This window comes from Hyperolius riggenbachi, chromosome 3 (assembly GCF_040937935.1).
Source record: "Hyperolius riggenbachi isolate aHypRig1 chromosome 3, aHypRig1.pri, whole genome shotgun sequence".
In the NCBI taxonomy this organism is placed as follows: Eukaryota; Metazoa; Chordata; class Amphibia; order Anura; family Hyperoliidae; genus Hyperolius; species Hyperolius riggenbachi.
In genome coordinates, this window is record NC_090648.1 from 179,227,446 (window position 1) to 179,250,760 (window position 23,315).

Here is a 23,315-nt window from a genome sequence, read left to right on the forward strand (position 1 = left end):
ACGGCAGAGTGGGTGGCCTGAGTGGCGTGGACAGCGGTTGCGGCAGGTATGTGCGGCGATTCGTCGATATTCCTCCGTTTCTAGTACCAATGGTCTCTGGTCCTTAAAGGGAACCAGAGATGAACGTTTCACACAAAATAAACATATCAGTTGATAGCTTGTAAAGAATAAATGCTCTACCTGATAATTTCGCCGCTCTGGTGTGCCTTTTTTAGTGTTTTTTATCCATTATTGCTCCAGGAAAAATCAAATATGGCCGCCGGCTCATATCCCTTCTCCTTCCGGGTTATATGAGTTGTTCTGGATGTGCTGTCTATGCTATATGAAACTAGGCTGCTATCTAGGCTATATGAGAAAGGCTCATCTGTGTGCTTTCATTTTGGTATGATGTACTGTAAGAAGTGTCTCTCATAGGAATGAAACTGCAGTCAGTATCTAGTGCACACAGAGCACACAGGGATCATATTACAGCCACAGAGCTTCTCTCTCAACAGTGCAGCCCCTCCCAGTCATCACAGCTCTCAGTATGCAAAGCAGGAAATCTAAGCCAGGAGAGGGGAAGGCTTGGGCTTGAAAAGACATCACAGAAGAGTGACTCAGCTATAATGATTCCAGGTCAAACCTCGACTGAATAGTCGGTGGATTCTTATCACAGTTGCTAATAGACTAATTAAGCAGATAACAATGAAAATTAAAAGCAGGGTAGGTGTTTACTGTCATGTTCCCACTGATAAATGTAATAAAATACATGAGGGTGCTTCGTCTCTGGTTCTCTTTAAGGGGGCAGAGACCGCTGGTACTTAAGTGGTTAAACATCCATTATGAAAGTGTAAAGAATGAGCTCCCAGCCTTCTCTGGTAACAGACCAATCAGTATTGTTTTACCTCTATAGGTGGGTTTGGAATAACAGGTGGTTGTTTGTAGATCTTGAATCCAGCCCAAAATGGAAGACAAAAATATGGAACGTTTAAGAGAATAGCAGGACAAATCCGTGTACCATATTTCCCTACAGGAAAGAAAATGTTCTCACATTTATACTGCCAATAACTGTAATAACACTGTAACATAGAACAACTACAAGGATAAAAAGAAAAAAAGAGGGTAGGCTGGCACTCGATGCTGGCTCCATTGGTCTCTGAGGAAGCGGGCTATCCCGCGAAACAGCTGTTAGACCAGCTACTCCCTTATTGCTTGTGACCTCTTGTGCAACCTGTTAATAAACACTGAAAGCAGACGCTTTGGTGCCCAGCGCTGTTTATTTTATTTGTATACTTCTTTCTTCTGACATCATCACAGTAGGAAAAATAGAAAGGAACACATCAAAGTCCTAATTAACACTGGGACCGAACATACATGTTTATCATCATGTTACATGTTATTTTAGTCACTCTTTATAAGTGTGTACACTTGTACAATAACTGCTGCCCTTAACAGTCGTGCATTGATCATTGCAATGGCAGTTTGGAGGATGAGCACAGTATAGACATGTTAACTACTCTATGACCGCTCCACGCAGCCCCATGACCGCCTAACGCCAATTGGCTTCAGGTCCTGGAGCCAGCTACAGAAGGAGATCGCGCGCAGGGTGTGCCGCGTCTCCTTCTCGGGAGGCAGAGCTCCGCCCCGCCTTCAATCTCCGAGCGGCTATTGCCGCTCGGGAGACTGTTAGACGGTGTGATCGTCATCTATTTACATAGTACAGCGCTGCGATCAGCAGCAGCGCTGTACTTGGGACAGCCGTGTGACACGGCTGTCCCCCTGGGGGACAAGAGAGCGATCGGCTCTCATAGGCAGAAGCCTATGACAGCCGATCGCGTGATTGGCCGGCTGGGGGGAGGGAGGGGATTTTAAAAAAAAAAGAATAATTGGTAAAAAACTGTAAAAAAAAAAAAAAGCAACATAAATATTTATTAAAAAAAAATAAACACAAGGGGGGCAATCAGACCCCAGCAACAGAGAGCTCTATTGGTGGGGAGAAAAGGGGGGCACTTGTATGCTGTGTTGTGCGGCCCTGCAGCTTGGCCTTAAAGCTGCAGTGGCCAATTACACAAAACACAGCCTGGTCTTTAGGGGGGTTTACCACTGTGGTCCTCAAGTGGCTACTCGGCTATAGTCAAGCATACTTCATACTGTTCAATGGAGAGGGGAGGAGGGACAACAGCTTGTTTATCACTTGTCTTGGGAAACATGTACACACAATAAACTCTTGACTGAGACCTCACAGAACAATAACCTGGGACAATTTTGTTCTAGCCTGTGCACCAACCTTAACTACACTGTAAATTGCAGCCATGGAAAACTATGACCAATTATAAACAGATGACAGATTTCTATAAGACAAATGTGATGTGCTTTGTTATGTGCCTTTGTTTAACACAATTAAATTACAAACACAAAGCAATGTCCAACTGGACTAATTGTTAAAATTCACAGAATGATCTTTCAAGTTACTTACCCACAATGCATCCAGGAATAAAGACAAGCATACTCATTATAATGGAACCAATCCAAAAAAGGCCAATTGTCCTGTAGTTCTGACTGTTTAACAAAAAGAAAGTGTAAGTTCACCACAGCTATACAAGATCATAATTGTGACCATGTGACTCCCAAAGCACAAAGAACAGAGGCCATACTACATGTCCTAGCATTACAGGTGGTGATAAAGGGTGATGTCAGAGGCAGTGACAAGATACTAGCATGGAAGAAGTTTGCACATCAGCCACCTCATATATATTCACCTTTATGCACAGGAAATAGGCCGGTGTTTGTGTCAGTCTCTATGCTGGCACAGAAAAGTCACAAATTATCCTGTTCATCTTTGGTATAAGCCACAATAATGTAGTGGAACGCTCAAGCCTAAAGGTGTCCAACAATGGTGCGATTTCACGAATGATTGACTTTCCGTTCCGATAATTGCAATCGGAAGGAAATCTAAATCAGGCCCATAATTGAAATGGAAAATAAAACCAATCCGAACAATTCAGAAAGAATCAATCTGCCAAATGGTTCAATAATCCAGTCGATAAAACAATATTTTTTTGCAGAATGCTACCATCAACACGCTCTAATTCGAGCACGATTATACGAACGGAAGGTTGATCGATCGCTAAAATTGGACCATTAATGGCCGTTTATGACAGCAAGGCCTGGTTCACTTATAAATCTGCACATTTTTGGTCCACTACTGCCCGGTCCTGTCAGTATTGCTTCAGTTTTCTATCAGTTAGAAAGATGTACAAAGCTGATGCCAACTGTCAAAAACTGACAAGACAGGACTGAACACCTTGTTATGTGTAAACCAAGTCTAACTCTACTAGTTTAGAAACAATAAAGATATTATGTCTGGCATTCCTCATAATTATCTATGCTGCCACAGTCTGCTGTAGATTTAAAGTTTACAGGAAGTGGGATTTCAAGACCCCACTTTCTGAACAGGAAGCCAGTGAGTGCAGGTTTCTTGCCTCTGTATGGATAGATGTACAACTGCAAGCAAGCACAGCTATAAACTCATTTTTTACATTTGAAAATGCTGTAATACAGAGAATTTACATTAAACAAGATATGTGCTTGATTTTTAGTTTTATTGAACTCTAATTGACAGGAAACAGAGCTGTGGTAATATCAGGAAAAATATGGTAATGTTTGTATAGCCAGTAATGTGCTGGTTTAGAAAAGACATATCTAAAATATAACAGAAGCTTACACTGGGTTTAACAAAAGGCAGTTTTATGTCTCTCATGGAAAAGTAGGTGAAACTTATTATTATTATTTATTGCATTTATAAAGTGCCAACATATTATTAGCCAACAGCGCTGGACAGTAAATAGGGAAACTTTACAATTAGTAACTAAATGAGAATCCTGTGGGGATAATAAATGCATCTTGTACCTTGTGACCAGTGTTGTACATCTGTTTGGAGATATTTTGAATCAGTTCTGTTTATACAGCTGTTCAACTGCTGAATATTCTGAGCAGTCTTACTTAAATAACTTACTTTAATTCAGATGCGTTAAGCTTTGGGCTGTGAATTGACCTCCCAGGCTAGAATTTCTTCTATTTTGGGTGATCTACTTTGCTTACATGTCTAGGACAATTGTTGTGCTGAACTAATCCCAATCTGAAAATTGTTTGTCTATCTATTTTTAGCTGCTAGTTTCTGTTGGACTCCAAAAGAGGTACGAGGGGAGTTTTTTTTAAAGCGAGACTATAACGGAATTAGGTACTTATCCAGTGCAAAGCAGGCTGCTTCATATTTGTTAATGGTTGATGGTCTATTGGTGCCTGTGCAGAACAGATATAGGCCACGATTCATCATTGTCTTTGAGATAACTTTTTCCAGTTTGTTAAATTACCGAATTCGAAGTTTATCAATTTCTAGTTGTATTCATCAAGGTTTTTCCGCATTCGGTGTGAATTCGATAAAATATCGATAACAATTCGGTAACCATTCGGTAACGTGTTGATATTTCCATTTTACAGCGGTAATTTAACACAAGGCAATAAGATTCCCATGGAATTGTGGGTAAAAGGCAGACCTTTGAACACTACGTAGCAACATTCTGAATAGGGCTTAACACCTGGACCAGGATTCTGTAAGTGGCTTGGGACAATCCAACAATTTCGCGAGCCTTTTCTAAAAAAAAAAATATAGTGCAGCTAGCAAATTAGTTAACCCTGGCACTGCCTGTGTTCTCTTACAAGATGATTCAAGAGAAATGCAGATTTCCCTGGTATCTCCATGTCAGCATACTCATGGGCAAAGTCCCTCCCCTTTTGCCCCAGTAGGATGTCCAAAGATGTTAAAAGCTATGCCCCACCCCATACTGCCATTCTTTTTTTCGTCCTCGCCTCCAGCAAGGATTCCATCGATGTCTACAGGTCCCTTACCTCCGCCTGGTGCGGATACCAACAGGTTCAGCCTCTCCTGTTGGAGTCTATGTCTTAGGTTTCTAAATGATCCTATAAGGCATAGAACCCCCTGTACAGCTGTACAACTTTTTCTCTCCCGGGGGTACTATTATTTAAAAGAAATTCCTGCTACCACGCTATACACCTAAATGGTGTTGTGGGCCTCTTCAGCTGTAATCAACTTTTTTTTTAGCAACTTTGCTGATCGGCAAGTTTGTGAGTTGCTTACCGATAGAGTTCTGCTCTGCTGCTCGTCAGATTAGGGGGAGCGCATGCTGGCGCGAGGTCAAGGAGGCTCTCGCTGGGTTTTTTCTTCCTCCTCCGCTCCGTGCGGCGTCTGCCTCTAATGGCCGGCATTTGGACAAGTCTCGCGCGGGCGCGCGAGATTTCCGGCTCTCTTTTAGGCTGTGGGCGGAAGTTCTCCGGCGGCCATCTTTGTTTGGGGCAAACAGCGTCTGGAGCCGGAAATTGGCTTCAGACGCTATATAAACGGCCACTTATTCAGCGTCAGCGCTGCAGATAGGAACGCTGGCGTGCTGTGCTGTTGGGCCACATAAATTTGTCTCAGGTAGGAAGAAGGGTAACAGTGAGATCTCACAGATAGGATTGTTATAGAAGGTTCTTGGGTTTTGAGTATATACATATACACAATAGTAGCTAGAGATAGGTTATCAAATATTTCTTTAAAATTATCTTTTTAGTTCTTTTGAGGAGCAGTAGAGCACCAGATTCATTTTGACTTTTTTTCTGATTACAGCTGTAATGGGGAAAAATAAGGGAGAAAGCTCTAAAGCTATAAGGTAAAGGTGGTAAGTATAAAAAAAAAAAAAAAAAAAAAAAAAAAAAAGAGAGATTTGGTCCAACAGCTCAATATTGTCCTGTTGGTTTTCTTTCAGACGCCCTCAAGAGGATGGCGTACGTCGAAGATTACAAAACCGATCCAAACAAAAATTACTGGATACGGTCATCAGTCAACATCTTGATTCGAAGTCTTCTTCAAGTGATTCAGAAGCGGATAAAGGGCTGTGGTCAGCACCAAAACCAATTCGTAAATCCTCGTGTAGAAGGATTTTGTCCTCTAGTGAAGAATCTGAACAGCCTATTGCCTCCACATCATCTAAGCAGGGGCGTAGCAATAGGGGGTGCATAGGTAGCAACCGCACGGGGCCCTTGGGCCAGAGGGGCCCTCCCTCAACTGCAGTATTAGCTCTTTATTGGTCCTGTGCTCATAATAATCACTTCTATAGATACGTTGAATAGTGGTAATCATTAACAAACTGTTCCCCATCCTTTTCTTGCATCTCTGACACTGTAGGTGCCATTGGCAGATTTTGGTGCGCCGTATCAATTGTTATGTATAGAGTGCTTGGGGGGCCCCATTGTAAAACTTGCATCAGGGCTCACAGCTCCTTAGCTACGCCACTGCATCTAAGACAAAGTCTTTGCCTCCGAGGGAGGGCTGTTGGATTTGTGGCAGACCATCTCTGGCCAACAAGAAAGTATGTGATGTGTGTCACTTGGACATTGCCCGTGAGGATAGGGAAGTATCGACTCTCATTAAACAAGTTGTTAAAGACACGGTAGCTGAAATGACGTGGGATCATAGAGCTCCAACATCTAGAGAGTCGAAATATTCCTCTCAGGATGGAAGTTCGGAAGACGATTCTGAAGAAGAGACAGAAAGCTTCGATTTCTCGCTGGTGCCGTCTTATGTGGGAAAAGTCAAGGACACTATTCAGTGGCAGGAAGACGCCTCTTCTCCAAAACCTAAAAAAAGGAGATATTTCAAGAATCTGCGCAAGGTGAAAGTGTCTTTTCCTCTGATGGAAGAAATAAGAGACGTTATCAAGGATGAATGGGACAAAACAGTGAAAAAACCATCGTTTAAAAACAAGTTTCAAAAACTATATCCTTTGAAAGAAGAGGATGAATCATTAATTCAATCGGTTCCAGTGGTGGATGCATCGGTAATCAGAATCGTTCGTAACGTCACTCTACCATTGGAAGACTCAGTCTACTTCAGAGATGTGATGGATCGACAGATCGATCAAGATCTTAAAAGGTCATATCTAGCCTCCGGAGAATGTTCTCGGGCAGCAATCTCTCTAACATCAATAGCGAAAGCAATGAAGATCTGGGTGGAGGACACTCAGAGTAGAATTCGTAGGAAGGGAAGTATGAAAGATATTATAGATACCTTACAAAACTTAAGTCTAACAGCAGACTTTTTAGGTGAGGCAAGTGTAGATATAATTAGGTCCGCAAGCAGAGCTATGTTGTACAGTGTAATGGCAAAGAGATCATTATGGTTGAAGCCATGGGCGGCGGATCCCACATCAAAGCAGTCCTGGATAAAGATCCCTTTTGACGGCAAAAATCTTTTTGGGTCTAAAATGGATGCGGCGATCTCCAGGGTGACCGGCGGCAAGTCGGGACTGTTGCCGCAAGACCGAAAATTTAGAAAACAGAGTTATTCGCAGTTTAGAAGACAGCAGCCTAACAGGTATACAGAGGCCAAGTCATACAGGCCAGGTAGAGAATATAGAAAAAATTGGCGTAGGCCACAGACGGCTTTCCAGAGGTCAATTAAGTCCAGATCTATTCCAACTTCGGCAGAAGCTTCAAAGCCCTTTTGATGTGTTGCCCGTCCAGGGTTTTCCGGTAGGAGCCAGACTTCTATATTTCAAGGAAATCTGGGCGGGAGAGGTGCAAAACAGTTGGGTGGTCGAAACTGTTTCAAGGGGTCATCTGTGGGACTTCAGGACTTTACCTCCAGAAAAACGTTTTGTTCAAACAAAGATTCCACAGAATCAGGAAAAATGGGTAACTCTCAGAGATTATGTGGCAGAGTTACTTCAACAGAGAGCAGTGATTCATGTACCACATTCAGAAAGAGGAAGAGGTTATTACTCACCACTGTTTCTGATAAAGAAGAAAACCGGGAAATTGAGGCCAGTGCTGGACTTAAAAAGTTTAAACAGATACAGCTTAGTCCCAAAATTCAAAATGGAAAGTCTTCAATCCATAATTTCAGCTCTACAGCCAGGAGATTGGATGTGCTCCGTGGATTTAAAAGACGCGTATTTTCATGTACCCGTACATGCAGACTACCAGAGATTTTTAAGTTTTGCGGTCGGGAGGATTCATCTACAATTCGTCTGTCTCCCGTTCGGTCTTTCAACGTCGCCGAGAACTTTTTCAAAGATCCTTTTGGCGGTAGTGGCTCTGGTACGGGTACAGAAAATACGCGTCTTCCACTATCTAGACGACATCCTGCTGTTGGCCGCTTCAAGACAACAGTTAGTCCGACACAGAGAAATTTTGATACAGACGCTACAAAAGTTTGGATGGTTGATAAACTATCAAAAAAGTCAGTTTCATCCAACACGAAAGATGATATTTCTAGGGGCAGAATTAGATACAGAAAGGGGTACGATTGCTCTTCCTCAAGAAAAAAGAGTCAAGATAAAACAGAACATCCTCAGTTTGTTGAAACGTCGAGTAGTGACAGCCAGAGCATGCATGCAAACAATAGGTCTAATGTCATCTGCAATCCCAATGGTGAGATGGGCACACTGGCAGTTACGTCCGTTGCAACTCTGTTTTCTAGACCAATGGAACAACGAGAGTCTGGGACAAAAGATAGTCTTAACTCAGAAGGCAAGAACGTCTCTCCAATGGTGGATGAGGTATGGAAATTTAAAGAACTGCCGGCTCCTTCAACAGCCATGTTGGGAAGTCATAACGACGGACGCCAGTGCAACAGGTTGGGGGGCAGTATACTTAAATCATATGGCGCAAGGAACTTGGAGTTTTCCCACTCAGGACATAGTATCAAATGTGTTAGAGCTAAGAGCTGTCCGCCAAGCTTTGACACATTTTCTACCTCTGATAAGAAACAAGTCTGTACTACTAAGAATAGACAACACGGCAGCAGCAGCGTATGTAAAGAACCAAGGGGGGACACACAGCAAGTCCCTTATTCAGGAATTAGCTCCTATCATGTCTCTGGCGAAGAACAACCTACAGGACCTGTCGGCACTCTACATACCAGGAGTTCAAAACCTAACAGCAGACTATCTGTCAAGATACAGAATAGACAACAACGAGTGGTCACTCCTACCGTCAGTATTTCACATCATAACAAGACGGTGGGGGTGGCCAGAGATAGATTTATTTGCATCCCAAGCCAATCACAAAGTGACGTTGTACTTCTCTCGATGGCCGGATCCCGGAGCATTAGCGACGGATGCATTACTCCAACCTTGGAATTGCAACAAGGCTTATGCTTTTCCTCCAACTCCTCTAATTTCCAAATTCCTAAGAAAATTGAGGACGCAAACTCTAACGGTCTTGGCAGTGATACCTTATTGGCCTGCGAGGCCCTGGTTCCCTTTGCTTCTACAGATGAGCACACAGAAGCCCCTGCTGCTTCCTCAAGTTCAAAATCTGTTATCACAGGGGGAGATTTGTCATCAAAACCCCGGACGTCTCAACTTGATGGCGTGGAATTTGAAAGGCTTAGGCTACTAAACGCTGGCTGTTCTGTGGATGTGGTAGACACCTTAATAAAGTCCAGGAGACCCTCTACTCTTCTATCTTACAATAGAGTCTGGAAGACTTTCTCTAATTACGCTGGAGACTCAGGATTTTCTCTGGATAGCTTCGGAGTATCCCATCTTCTAGGTTTTTTGCATAAAGGACTACAGTTAGGTCTAGCCTACTCCACGCTGAAAAGACATGTGTCAGCTATCTCAGCCATATCTGGGGTGTCTTGGTCAACTCATACCTTGATAAGGCAATTTTTTAAAGCAGCAATCAAGATGAGGCCACCTTTTAAACCCAAATTTCCGAAGTGGGATCTCCCCATTGTGTTGCATTACCTGGAGACTAGTTTATCCTCGGAAAAACCATTGACGTTGTACGAATTGACCTTAAAAGCCGTATTTCTAATCGCCATAACGTCTGGCAGAAGGGTGTCGGAAATCCAGGCCCTAGGATACAGAGAGCCTTATCTAGTTTTGTATGACGATCGGTTGGTTCTCCATCCAGTTCAGTCTTTTCTTCCCAAAGTGTCGACACCCTATCATCTGAACCAGGAGTGGACTTTGCCTAGTTTCAGAACTCAGGAAGATCAATCCCTGTTACACCAGCTAGATGTACCATCTACAGTAAAACTTTATCTCGAAAAAACTAGGGATATTCGTCAGTCAGAGAGACTCTTTGTAATTCCTAGTGGTTACAGGAAAGGCAAGTCAGCGTCAACGAGAACGATAGCAAGATGGATAGTCTCTTTAATTCAGAGCGCATACAAGGCTAAAGGCCTTGAACCGCCGCAGGAAATAGTAGCCCATTCGACAAGAAGCATGTCTTCTTCTTGGGCTAAAGCGGGTAAGGTGGCATTGTCCACAATCTGCAGAGCAGCAAATTGGGCCTCTGGACATACCTTTTTAAAGCATTATTGTGTAGATCCAGCCTTGCTGTCATGTGTGGAATTTGGAAAGAAAGTTATTTCCTCCACTGTTGCCTCTGCAGTATGATTAAGCTTGTATGTGTCTCGATTTGATTAAAATTATTTTCTGTTTTTGCATCCCACCCTATTGTTTGGTCTAGTTATTGCCCATGAGTATGCTGACATGGAGATACCAGGGAATTAGGAAAATTGTATACTTACCTATCGGTAATTTTCCTTTCCTGGTAGTCTCCATGTCAGCATACGGTCCCACCCTATGCTGTCGGCTCGTTCTAGTTACGTGAATGGCAGTATGGGGTGGGGCATAGCTTTTAACATCTTTGGACATCCTACTGGGGCAAAAGGGGAGGGACTTTGCCCATGAGTATGCTGACATGGAGACTACCAGGAAAGGAAAATTACCGATAGGTAAGTATACAATTTTCCTAAGTCCTGGTATAGCAAATAAATCTATTCTCTTGCAAATTGATATAGTTCTAGACCTTATTCTTGCCCTTCTGCACCTTTGAATCACTCTCAGCTGATACATAACCACTTTAAATGGCTCCATCTTCTCTGTTAGCAATGATCTGACAGGAATAACGAGAGAGCAGTGAAGGAGATAACTAATCCTAAATGTAACGCAAAACCACACCCACTTTCGTTTTCATGAATTGCACTTTCTTCCGTTTTAACGCATCATTACCGAATGATTACCGAATTATTACTGAATGCTCGCTAACAGCTGTAGATAAATTTGATGAATCCTGAAATCAACTTAACGAATTCGGTATTTTACCTAACTGTCGTTAACCAATTCGATAAGTCTTGATGAATCGAGGCCAAAATCCGAGGTTTGATAAACAGATGATATTGAAGCTTCTCAAGTGAAAAGAGTATCCACCACTCCTGAAACTGTTCACCACAAACAAACCCAAACCACGGCTTGACTCTGACAGTGCATCTGAAGAAGGGGGAGAGGCCTGAAACGTTGTGCCTGGTTCCAACCATAATGGCAATACATGGGATAATGAAAAAAAAATAAACTGGACAAGCAATAGAACACAGTTCATAAACATGCGCTGCCATTGTGTCTTATTTGTAGTGATATCGGAAGCCCAGAGCTGCAGTTGTTCTGGGCAACCTGTGTAGCCTCTTCCATTATTCAGCTACCAGCCTAGTTGCTCTGGGTGGTCAAAGTATAACCCCCCAGGCATTACACAAATAAAGAATAATGGCCCAGTGCAGTTAAATGACCGGTTGTGGGAAACCATAAGACACATGTACATGTGGAATGCATTTACTAAAAAAAAAAAAAAAAAAAAAGGAAAAGTGTGTCAGTCAAAAAAGCAAAATTAACCATAAGGCTGCAGCGCAACAAGTATTAAAGGGCAACTGAAGTGAGAAGAATACGGTGGCTGCCATATTTATTTCCTTTTAAACTATACCAGTTGCCTGGCAGCTCTGCTGATCTATGTCTCTGCAGTAGTGTCTGAATAACACCAGAAACAAGCATGCAGATAATCTTGTCAGATCTGACAATAATGTCAGAAACACCTGATCTTCATATGCTTGTTCAGGGGCTGTGGCTAAAAGTATTAGAGACAGAGGGGCAGCACGATAACCAGACAACTGGCATTGCTTAAAAGGAAATAAATATAGCAGCCTCCATATCCCTCTCACTTCAGTTCTACTTTAAGGAATTGTATGACGCCAAAAACAAGGTGTAAATAAATACAACACTCTGCAGGTAATGTCAATGTGTAACATATGACAAATGCAGAGCTATAGGAGTGAATGCTAGTGTCAGCATACAGACCAAGTGAATGCTATAAGATACAATAAATTAGATATTTCCAGTGTGGCTGAGCCCTGGTTTTGGTGCCGCTTTTGATGTCTTTAGCACTCATGCAGTCCTGGACAGCTCAGCAACCTCTCAGCAGATAGAGTTAAGATTTAAAGGGAAGGTTCAAGCAAAATAAAAAAATGAGTTTCACCATGGGCGTCCGCAGAAAATTTTCCAGGGGGGGGCAAAAGTGAGGGGGGGGGCGAAGCAATGCGGCGCGCGTAGCGCGCCGCGCCGAAAAATGGGTGTGTCCATGCAACAGAACATGGGCGTGGTCATGGGTGGGGCGTGGTCATGGGTACACGAACTTAGAAGTGGTGGAAGTGGGCCTACCCAGCAAAATGTTAGATGAAGCCCCCTTTTCTACAAAAAATATTGCCACAATAAATATTTGGCAGGAGCATTCTGAGCAGTAGCAGGAGCATTCCCACACCAACTAGATCTCCTGCAGTAAATATTAAAATATGATCAGTTACATCACATCAGCGGCTAAAAAACCAAATGTCAAATCTGCTACACAAGCGCTGTAGCAAGGTCAAAAATATAACAAGGATAACAAAAACCAAATGTGCACAGGACGAGCTACGGCTGAAGAGCAGACCAGTGCTAGTCAGAGGATTCCAAAAACATGTTTGTTTACACAGGCAGCAATGCAGCACACACCACACACTAGGGCTGAAAGATAAATCGAATTTAAACCAAAATCGTGATCACCAACATCACAATTTCGGAATCGTCAAAGTGACAATTATCGCGATCACATAATTTCCACATGGGGAATTTGAAGAAATGGCTTCAAACCTCCCCAAAGTCCCGGCGCGTGCGGCCCGCAGCCTTGGACATACCTACCGCTCGAGTCCAACGCTCTCCGTCCTCTATCATCATCTGCCAGCTCTGGTGCTTAGCAAAACTCTGGGTTACTCTATGTCACATGACATACAGGAAGTATTCCGTGCATTAGAACCGGCAGGAGGCGAAGTGGATAGACGGGCATCGCTGGACTCGTGCTTGAAGCTATGTCCAGAACTGATGCAGCTTGGAGGACAGAGGAGGCACAGAGAGACAGAGAGAGAAACAGAGCGGGCACAGAGACACAAAGGGGGCAAGAGAGAGACCCAGAGGAGGCATAAAGAGGCAAAGGGGACACAAAGAGATACAGGGGGACAGAGGGGGAACAAAGCTTGATTTGAAGGAAATCGTGACTAGAATCGAAATCGCAATTTCAGACAGAAATCGCTCAATTCAATTTTTTCCTAAAATCGTTCAGGCCTACCACACACCGCAAATACCACACACACACACACTGCACAAACCAAACACCATAGCGCAAACTGCTTACACCATACACACTGCAAATACCACACACACACACACATCACATACACACACACTGCACAAACCAAACACATAGCGCACAAACTGCTTACACCATACACACTGCATATACCACACACATCACATACACCACACACACTGCACAAAGCAAACACATACCGCACCGCACAAACTGCTTACACGATACACAATGCAAATACCACACACATCACATACACCACACACTGCACAAAGCAAACACATACTGCACACCACACCGCACCAACTGCTTACACCATACACGCTACGAATACCACACACATCACATACACCACACACTGCACAAACCAAACACATACTGCACAGCACACCGCACAAACTTCTTACACCATACACACTGCAAATACCACACACACCGCACAAACCAAGCACATACTCCACACCACACCGCACCGCACAAACTGCTTACACTATACACACTGCAAATACCGCACACATTACATACACCACACTGCACAAACCAAACACATACTGCACACCACACCGCACACCGCACAAACTGCTTACACCATACACACTACAAATACCACACACACACACACACACACACACACACATCACATACACCACACACTGCACAAACCAAACACATACTGCACAGCGCACCGCACAAACTTCTTACACCATACACACTGCAAATACCACACATATTCACATACACCACACACTGCACAAACCAAACACATACTGCACAGCGCACCGCACAAACTTCTTACACCATACACACTGCAAATACCACACACACAGCACAAACACATACTGCACACCACACCGCACAAGCTGCTTACACCATACACACTGCAAATACCACACACATCACATACACCACACACACTACACAAACTAAACACATACTGCACACCACACCGCACCAACTGCTTACATCATACACAGTGCAAATACCGCACACATCACATACACCACACTGCACAAACCAAACACATACTGCACACCGCACCGCACAAACTGCTTACACCATACACACTGCAAATACCACACACATCACATACACCACACACCTCACAAACTGCCCACACCACACATACTGAACACACCACATACCACAAACCGCTTACACCACAAATACCACACAAAGAACACACTGCACAAACTGCTCACCCCACACACTGCACAAACTGCACACAGCTCCATATCAATGTGCATTCACTCAGGCAAAAACACACACATACATACAAACTGCTTACACCATACACACTGCAAATACCGCACACTGCAAAAACCACACACATCACATACACCACACAGACACACACCTTACAAACCACCCACACCACACATACTGCATACACAGCTCCATATCAATGTGCATTCACAAAAACACACACATATATACAAACACATACACCAGTTTTTTTTAAAAGGCCATTTGTCCAGCAGCACACTGTTGTACCTGTAGACTGTTTTGTAGCCTCATCCAGTGCAGGAGAGTGTGACTTTGAGGCTCCATTGTGTTACATTCAGTCGGGGGATTCTGAGATTGCAGGAGGATAGTGGAGGAGGGGGGCGTGTACAGGAAAGCCAGCACGCTGTGATAGCATCTAGAGCCCCTGCTGTGCAGTCTTCTCTCACCTCCTCAGCTGTGTCAGCAAGGCGAGCCTGGGATGCTGAATAGCCCTGGAAGCCCTGTCATCACTCAGCCTCCGTGGACAACTGGCTGCTGTAGGCAGCTTTCCCATCCTGGTCAGTGTGCTGCTTCAACTGTCACCCCCGAGAGAGCTGCTTCCGTCCCTGCAACTGTGCGCCGCCATATTGTTGTAGCCCAACACAGAAACAGCAGCTTCCGATTGGCCCTTAGCTCAGAATCACGCCCAGCCCACAGCTGCCGGCCCATCCAATTATTACGGATCCAGCAGCACAGCCGCCCGCCCCTACCCGCTATGGCTGATCATCCAGCCACCCAGGGAGAGTGACTGTACCCCTGAGAGCTGTCTTTGACAGGCGGCTGGATACTTCCGGTTTCGGGTGGCTAGGGGGGGGGCAGCAGCTGGCCAGGGGGCGGCGTCTGCCCCATTTTGCCATATGTGCGGACGCCCATGAGTTTCACTTACCTGGGGCTTCTACCAGCCCCATGCAGCCATCCTGTGCCCTCGTAGTCACTCACTGCTGCTCCAGTCCCCCGCTGGCAGCTTGCTGACCTCGGAGGTCGGTGGGCCGCATTGCGTACATTTTTACGCATTCCCGTTAGTGCAGGAACATTACCACATACATTTTTACGCATTACTGGTTCAATGCGTACATTTTTACGCATTGAACCAGTAATGCATAAAAATGTATGTGTTATTGTTCCTGCACTAGCGGGAATGCGTAAAAATGTACGCAATGCGTCCCGCCGACCTCCGAGGTCGGCAAGCTGCCAGCGGGGGACTGGAGCAGAAGTGAGTGACTACGAGGGCACAGGATGGCTGCAGGGGGCTAGTAGAAGCCCCAGGTAAGTGAAACTCATTTTTTTTATTTTGCCTGGACCTTCCTTTTAAGAAATAACCTGCTGCAGGTTTTATCCTGACACAGCGGCTAGAGGCTGGGGTGAGCACTTATTATTACAGTTTTTGTAGAAAATTAAACAGTGTTAGCAATCAGTTAAGGCAGGGAGTTGTGAATCAGGATGATACTCACTGTTATAAGGGTTTATAGATGTATGGATTGCTTATTTCAATTACCATATTATTACTATTAGTAGTGGACCTAAGCCCGTTTAAAAACGGGCTAGGTCTTCATTGCGCATGTGCCTGCCGCATGCGCACGCCCGTCCGCCCGCCCCTTGGCCGTGCGGCTCATGTCACTCCCCCTCACTGTCTCTGCGTCCCTGCACATGCGCAGAGAGCAGATGGGACACTCACAGGGACACAGGACTCAGAGGCAGTAGGGTTTTATTATATAGGATTATCAGCTGGGACATAGCAATAGGGGTTGCAGAGTTTGCAACCGCATCGGGGCCCTTGGGCCAGAGGGCCCCCCGAAGGGCCCTCCCTCAACTACAGTAATAGCTCTCTATTGGTCCTGTGCTCATAATAATCACTTCTATAGATACTTTGAATGTGGTAATCAATAACAAGCTGTTCCCCATCCCCTTTTTGCACCTCTGACACTGTAGTTGCCATTGGCAGGTTTTGGTGTGCCGTATCAATTGTTATGTATAGAGTGCTTGGGGGGCCCCATTGTAAAACTTGCATTGGGCCCCACAGCTCCTTAGCTACGCCACTGGTTATCAACATATTTTTTGTAATAAATCCACTTACTCCCAAGCGATGGCCGCCACCATCAGTAAATACATGAGATAATGAGCAGTCCCATCCCAGTAGCAGATCATGTGACCATGAGCTGTGTTCAGATATGGCTCTGTCTGGAAAACAATATTATGATCATTAATATTTTATTTGAAAAATATGTTCTGTATATAATATTAGCTTCAAACAATTACTGAGGGACAATGTAATCCTTCCTTATGTACTCTATTCACATACTTACAAAAGTATTGTGCTTGTACTGATTGAGTATTGTGCTTGTGCAGTTTTGTGGACTTCTGATTCATGTTTTGTGGACTAATGACTTTACAATCATCAATGGCAGTATAAAGGAATTTCACATAGGATAAACCAAATGGTGATTCTTCTAAGGCTATGCAGGCTGTCTTATACTGGTATTCTCTGCTTGACTGATGGAGTATATGGATGCTATAATATACATCATATACATGCATTAATGTGGAAAAAAAGGCACCCATTCATAGAATTACACATGTTTGACTTCTTAGTTATGATAGTCAAATATCTGTAATCTTGACCAATATTTTACTATAACCTAACCTAACCCTACCCTAACACAGAACATGCCTAACCCTAGTACCCCCCTGGTGGTGCCTTACCTCAACCACTCTGGTGGTGCCCAACCTTAAAGGAAACATTAAGGAGACATTTTAAACTAAAAGTTTTATACATACAGTACCCGGGGCTTCCTCCAGCCCCATGCGCACAGATCGCTCCCACGCTGCTGTCCCACACAAGGGAAGTGCGCTGCTGGAAGGGATACGTAGAGGGCGCACTTCTCTCGCAGACTGGCCACGACTGGCTAAAGTTACGGGACCCAGTACCAGCGATACAGAAGACTGAGGACGGCGGTGTGGGAGCGATCCGTGCGCATGGGGCTGGAGGAAGCCCCAGGTATGTATAAAACTTTTAGTTTAAAACGTCTCTGGTTCACTTTAACACCCCCCTCCAGTGTCTAACCTTAACTCCTAAAGAATTATTATTAATTTATTCTGGAAATGGTTTTTTTTTCAGGCTGTCTGATCATTTGATCATTTCCTCATGATTGACTTTAAAATAGTTGTCTCTCAAGTCACATGATGGCCCAATGATAGCTAAAAGAATTGAAGTAATCCTATGAATACAATAGTAAAATAGGGTGCTATTAAATGCATACAAAATACTCCCAGAAATGGGTCTTGAGTATGTTCTGACTCGCTGACCCAGAATTAGTATGCAGATTAGATGTGACTGAATAACGACTCCACTAGCCGCCTTGCTTATTACAGAGGAGTGACATGCACACTGCTAGAGCATTGAAAAAGGTCCACATTTTCAGATTTTACATTTTAAAGTTTCATTTAGAAAGGCAATAACCACAATGTTACCTAATGACGACAAATGTTTAATTTCTGTGCATACATTTATGTAAAATACCAATGCATTTATCTACATTTGTGTGCCGTTTTTGGGTTACTGCTGAAGTTCTTAGCACAGTGACTTCGTATTTTATGACCTTTTGAATGGAAATTTTATAGTGCTCTAAAGTAGATCTACGACCTAAATCTAGACCACACACATAATGTTATCCTCAGCTTCGTACAAATGCTAGACTGTTGTCATTTGAAATAGACGATTAATGAGAACCATGCCTATGCAAACCCATTTCCAGTGCTTATATTCCATTGCATGTTAAATAATGAAAGCAGGGCCATTGGGTAGTCAAAGTTAACTGCTAATATTTTCAGTGACATAGAATGTTTTCTTCTTATATATGTTGGTTGTCCCCTTTGTGCCTTCCTTCTATTTTCTCCCACTCTCCTCTTACTTTCTCCCCTATATGCCATTATTCCCCTGAGCTTTCTCCTTCCTATTCTTTCCTCTCACTTCTGCCCTCTTTACATTCCCATTGTATGTACTAATATTATAGAGTAATAATCTGATGTGCACAATGTCTTGTACTATGGGGTCAATTCATAAAGCATTACCGCATTCGGTAATGCAGAAAATAACTGACTTTACAGAGCACTTAGGAGAATGTCAATTCATAAAGGCTGTTACTGCATGAAAAGCTGAAATTACTGAGCAGTGAGTTAAATTACTGACTTGTGTGGTAAATACCTCAACAAATGTCAGTAAATGTCAATTCATGAGGATTAGAACAGGCGGTAAAACCATGGAAAAAATACTGTGTGCTTTGAAGTGGTGATAAGAGTTCTTCGAAGTCTGTACAGGACTGTGCTGGGAGCCGACTCACAAGCAGAAGCAGTGAGATCTCCCCTGAGGCAGCAGCAGAGTGATAGGAACCAAACAGGCTTCTCCAGAATTCCTCCGGCTGTTTAACCTCTTGAGTTCCTGTGCGAATGATACATAGGAGCTGGAAGTGAAAATCACCTAGGCATGGCATGTGTAAAGTTTCTTCAAGTTTTTCTAAGCTGTGGCAATTGAATAGAATGTTAAGAAAGACTAATAGATTCAGAGCAGATTCAGGGCAAGCAGAGGCAGTATAACAAAACATGCACATCTAAAGGGAAGTTGGGATGCCTCTTATATTGTAATGCTGTCTCTGCACAGAGAACAGCATGTAACAACACAGACAACTACTCTCCTGCTGTTACCAACAGTTGGACTTCGGTAATCTACCACACTTCTATTGCACCTGTGAAAATGTTTATGAATTAGCACACAAAAGTCTAAAACACCAAATGCGGTATTTTCCCTACCAGATACTTTTTTTGTGCAGCCTTTTATGAATTGACTCCTATTATGCTGGATATATGCACTCTACTTTTGTATTGTTATTGTTATATATGTCAATGAAGCTTTTGGTCAATTAAAAAAAATAAAATAAAGAATTAAAGCAGAACTCCTGGCCCCAGTTTTTAATTGTAAGGATCCGCTCCTCTCGGCCGCAGTATGGTCTGAGGCGACGATTGAGGTACAGTCAGCTGACACTTAGCAGGGGTTTATTTTAATAATACAAAATTATAGGTTTTGACCCTGCCTAGGATTGAACCCTGGTCTCCCACATCAAAGGTGGTGAGCTTGTCCACTGTGCTATGGTTAATACTCTCAGAAAGCTTTGCTGGTCAGCATTGGGTGGGTCAGCTGACCTGTTGTGGTCATCTGTTTCAGCTGATCTCACTGTCATCTGATTTATGCCTGCGTGTGATTGGCTGTTGTGTGCATGTGGCTGGCCACTGATTGGTTGCATGTAGTATATAAGTCTGCTGAGTGCTTCCTGTTATTGCCCGTGATAGCGTTAGCTTGTCTAGCTGCTGGGTGCGTGTATCCTGGTTGGAAAACTATTCTTTATTGGATTACTTGGCTTTTTGACCTCTGCCTGATTTTGGACCTTCCTTGCTCGCTGCCTGAACTGACCCCGGAAACTCTCGACTACTCTCTTGCCTGCTCCTTCTGTACTGCAAATCTCGGATACCTGTGTATGACCCGGGACTGTTATTGGACTCTGCTTTTGTTTCTTGTGTTTGGTGTTGGTGATCTATCTATACCCACCCTGCATTCAGCCCCAATATCTTGCGCCCTAAAGGCCTGGGTGTAACCGAAGTCGGGTAGGTGTTGTCTCTCACCTCCCGTTCAAGCGGGGATGCGCCACACAAGGCGAAGACGGCGGAGGTAGATTGGGACATTGAGACTGATTCGTGGGTGGATAGGTTGCCAGGCCTTACATTAATTAGCTTTGTGTAAGCTATGGAATAACCTTGCATACATAAACTTTGGCTTTACAAAGACTGCCAGTGTATTAGAGGAGAAAAGAGAAGAGTACCTGTTATCATGGTCTATATTCCTTGACTTTCTCCTTGGGAGTAGGTCCAGCACAGTGACCTGGGTTTGCCAGTGCACTGAATAAACACTATCATCTTTCTGTGAGTGTGCCAAATTAATGACAGAAAGAATGGAAGGAAGGAAGGAAGAACTGAATAGGTTAGATACCAGTTAGTTTCCTTTCTTCTAATTTTTTGACTCTCGTCAAAAGTTTATGGACTTCCTGGCTGAAGGATGTTCTGTGAGAACTTAAAGCAAACCTGCAGAGGTTTGTGTGACCATACAGGTGACTATACTGTATACTATACTGCCTTGCTAGCTCAGCAGGCTATATGGTTATATACTATATACTGCACTGCCTTGGCACCGTAGTAGCTCAGGATGCTCTTACTGACAAGGCTCTGCAAAGAACCAGGGAGTCTTAATATTTGGTTGCACTTGCTGGTTTGAAAACCCACCATGCCTCCTCCCACTCCTGCTTGCCTCCTCATGCCCTTTGTCACACCTGTGTCCACCTTTGTCACTCCCCTCCTGTGTAAACCATACCCTCTTCTGGCTCCCTGGTGGCATAATTGGCTGGCCTGCATAACAATACTGAAACTATGCAGTTATCACATGAGGAATGACAATGTTGGTAGACAAGTCCTATGGGGACTTGCCAGGACTCTCTTGTGACAGCAGCCAGTGTTGCAGACAGCAGTCAGTGTCTATACTACACAGCCTTACTACTATAGAGGGAGGCAGTGACCCACTACTACTACTACTAAAGGGCCAAATTCATACTTTGTGTGCCCCTAGGCAAAATATGTTGGGGCTCCCCTTTCATGTGCAGCAATGCCCCTCCCATTCCACATGTAGCCCCCTCTTTCACATATATAATTCATGTACTATAGCCCCCTCTCTTTCATTAACACCTCCCTTACTAAGCCTAACGCCCGTTTAAAAAGTGGCGACAGGCTCTTGCCGCATAAGCCGCGCATGCTGTGCGGACGTGCGTGTGCACGCCACCGCGCTGGCATTGCACACACACAACCGCGCGCACACATGCCCACCCCTTCTGCCCCGTCCTCCTCCTGTCCCAATGGCTACACATGCGCAGTAGCCAAAACACACGGAAACAGGGACAGGAAGATGACGTGGGGACACATGGGGTTTTATTATATAGGACTAGTATGCCTTGAAGAAGTATATTTACACTGATTTATTCCTCACAGACTTGATATGAGTTACAGAACTTTGAAAAGGGTTTAGCAATCTCAAAGTATAAGTCCGCAGTTCTCAAACATGAAAGTGAAAATATATTTATAGAATTACAGAACTTAATTCATGCTGTAAGTACATCTGCACAAAAGGAAATGTTTTGTGGTAAATAACTGATTAACAAAGATGTAAAAACAGGACTGCTTTATGTTTAATATTTGTGAAAACATTAATCTTTAATCTGCTGCGAATGTGCGAAAATATTTTCCACTCAGGATTTAGAAACACAATTACAGTATATTAATCCATACAGAGTCTGCAAGCTTTATGTGAGCAGACTTGCCAGGGAAAGCTGGAGGATGGATTAAAATATTATTATAGGATTTCCTAAGAAGAGGCAGTTCTTTAAAGGGACTCCGAGGTCAAAATAAATAAGAAAATAGTACTCACCTGGGGCTTTCTGCAGCCCAGTGTAGGTTGGGACGTCCCACGGAGGCCTCCTGGCTCTTCTCCCAAGGCCTGTCCATATATGGCTGTTCGGCGGCTCCCCCGCGACATTGGGCCGAGTGTCGGGCTCCTTCTTCCGTATATATGTCATAGCTGACGTCACACGCCGGCCGCCTCGCGTCATCACGGCGGCCAGCGTGACAGTACGGACAGTACTGTCACGCCAGCCGCCGTGATGACGCAAGGCGGCCGGCTTGTGACGTCAGCTATGACATATATGGAAGGAGGAGCCCGACACTCGGCCCAGTGTCGCCGGACAGCCATATATGGACAGACCCTGGGAGAAGAGCCAGGAGGCTGCCGTGGGACGTCCCGACCTACGCTGGGCTGCAGAAAGCCCCAGGTGAGTACCATTTTCTTATTTATTTTGACCTTGGAGTCCCTTTAACCTGCATCATACAAGAGAAGATCCAAAGATAAGTTTTAAATGTAATGTGCAAAGCTGTTGTTAAACCTGTCCATAGCACTTGCCAACCTGTGTACAAAACAACCACACTGCCTTTAAAACATTCAGTATGTTATCAGTCTACTATAAATGATCCAACAACATAATCTTCCTTATGTCCTGCTGTAGGTCTCTTGTTCTGGCCGGACAACGGACATCTCGTGAAACACACATTTTCCCACATTCAATGATTCAAACACACACGGTGTGCAGAAAACACATGCAGAAAACCCCACACAGAAAACTGACAGAGAAGTGTGAAAGCTGCCTTAAAATAAGAGGATCAGCAGGACAGCCAGGCAATTTGCATTGTTTGAAAGGCAATAAATATGTCAGCCTTCATATCCCTCTCAGTTTAGGCGTGCTTCAGGCTGCTTTTACACTTGTGCGGTGTGGCGACCCTGTGGCAGGGGACCCTGTCATGAGATCACTGCACCCCACGAATCAGTACTAATATGACCCTGCGGCAGTGTGCGCCGAGTGATACAGACACGCCTCTCGCTCAGTGACATACTCCCTGCTGGACAGGAAGTA

The 23,315-nt window shown here is 44.1% G+C and overlaps 1 protein-coding gene across 9 annotated transcripts in view; it reads right to left on the reverse strand.

Moving 5' to 3' along the window:
- TM6SF1 (transmembrane 6 superfamily member 1) overlaps positions 1-23,315 on the reverse strand; it is an 85,511-nt gene that overhangs the window by 9,075 nt on the left and 53,121 nt on the right. For 5 of the 9 annotated variants that reach the window (XM_068275359.1, XM_068275353.1, XM_068275351.1 and 2 more), the window contains 3 exons: positions 16,838-16,941; positions 2,456-2,538; positions 885-1,006 (listed from right to left, as the gene is read on the reverse strand). In XM_068275359.1, the coding sequence (XP_068131460.1) occupies positions 885-1,006; positions 2,456-2,538; positions 16,838-16,941 (309 nt within the window). Of the gene's footprint in view, positions 1-884; positions 1,007-2,455; positions 2,539-2,738; positions 3,195-14,991; positions 15,376-16,837; positions 16,942-23,315 lie in introns of those variants that run through there. The other 4 variants (XM_068275355.1, XM_068275356.1, XM_068275357.1 and 1 more) reach the window with 4 other exon arrangements.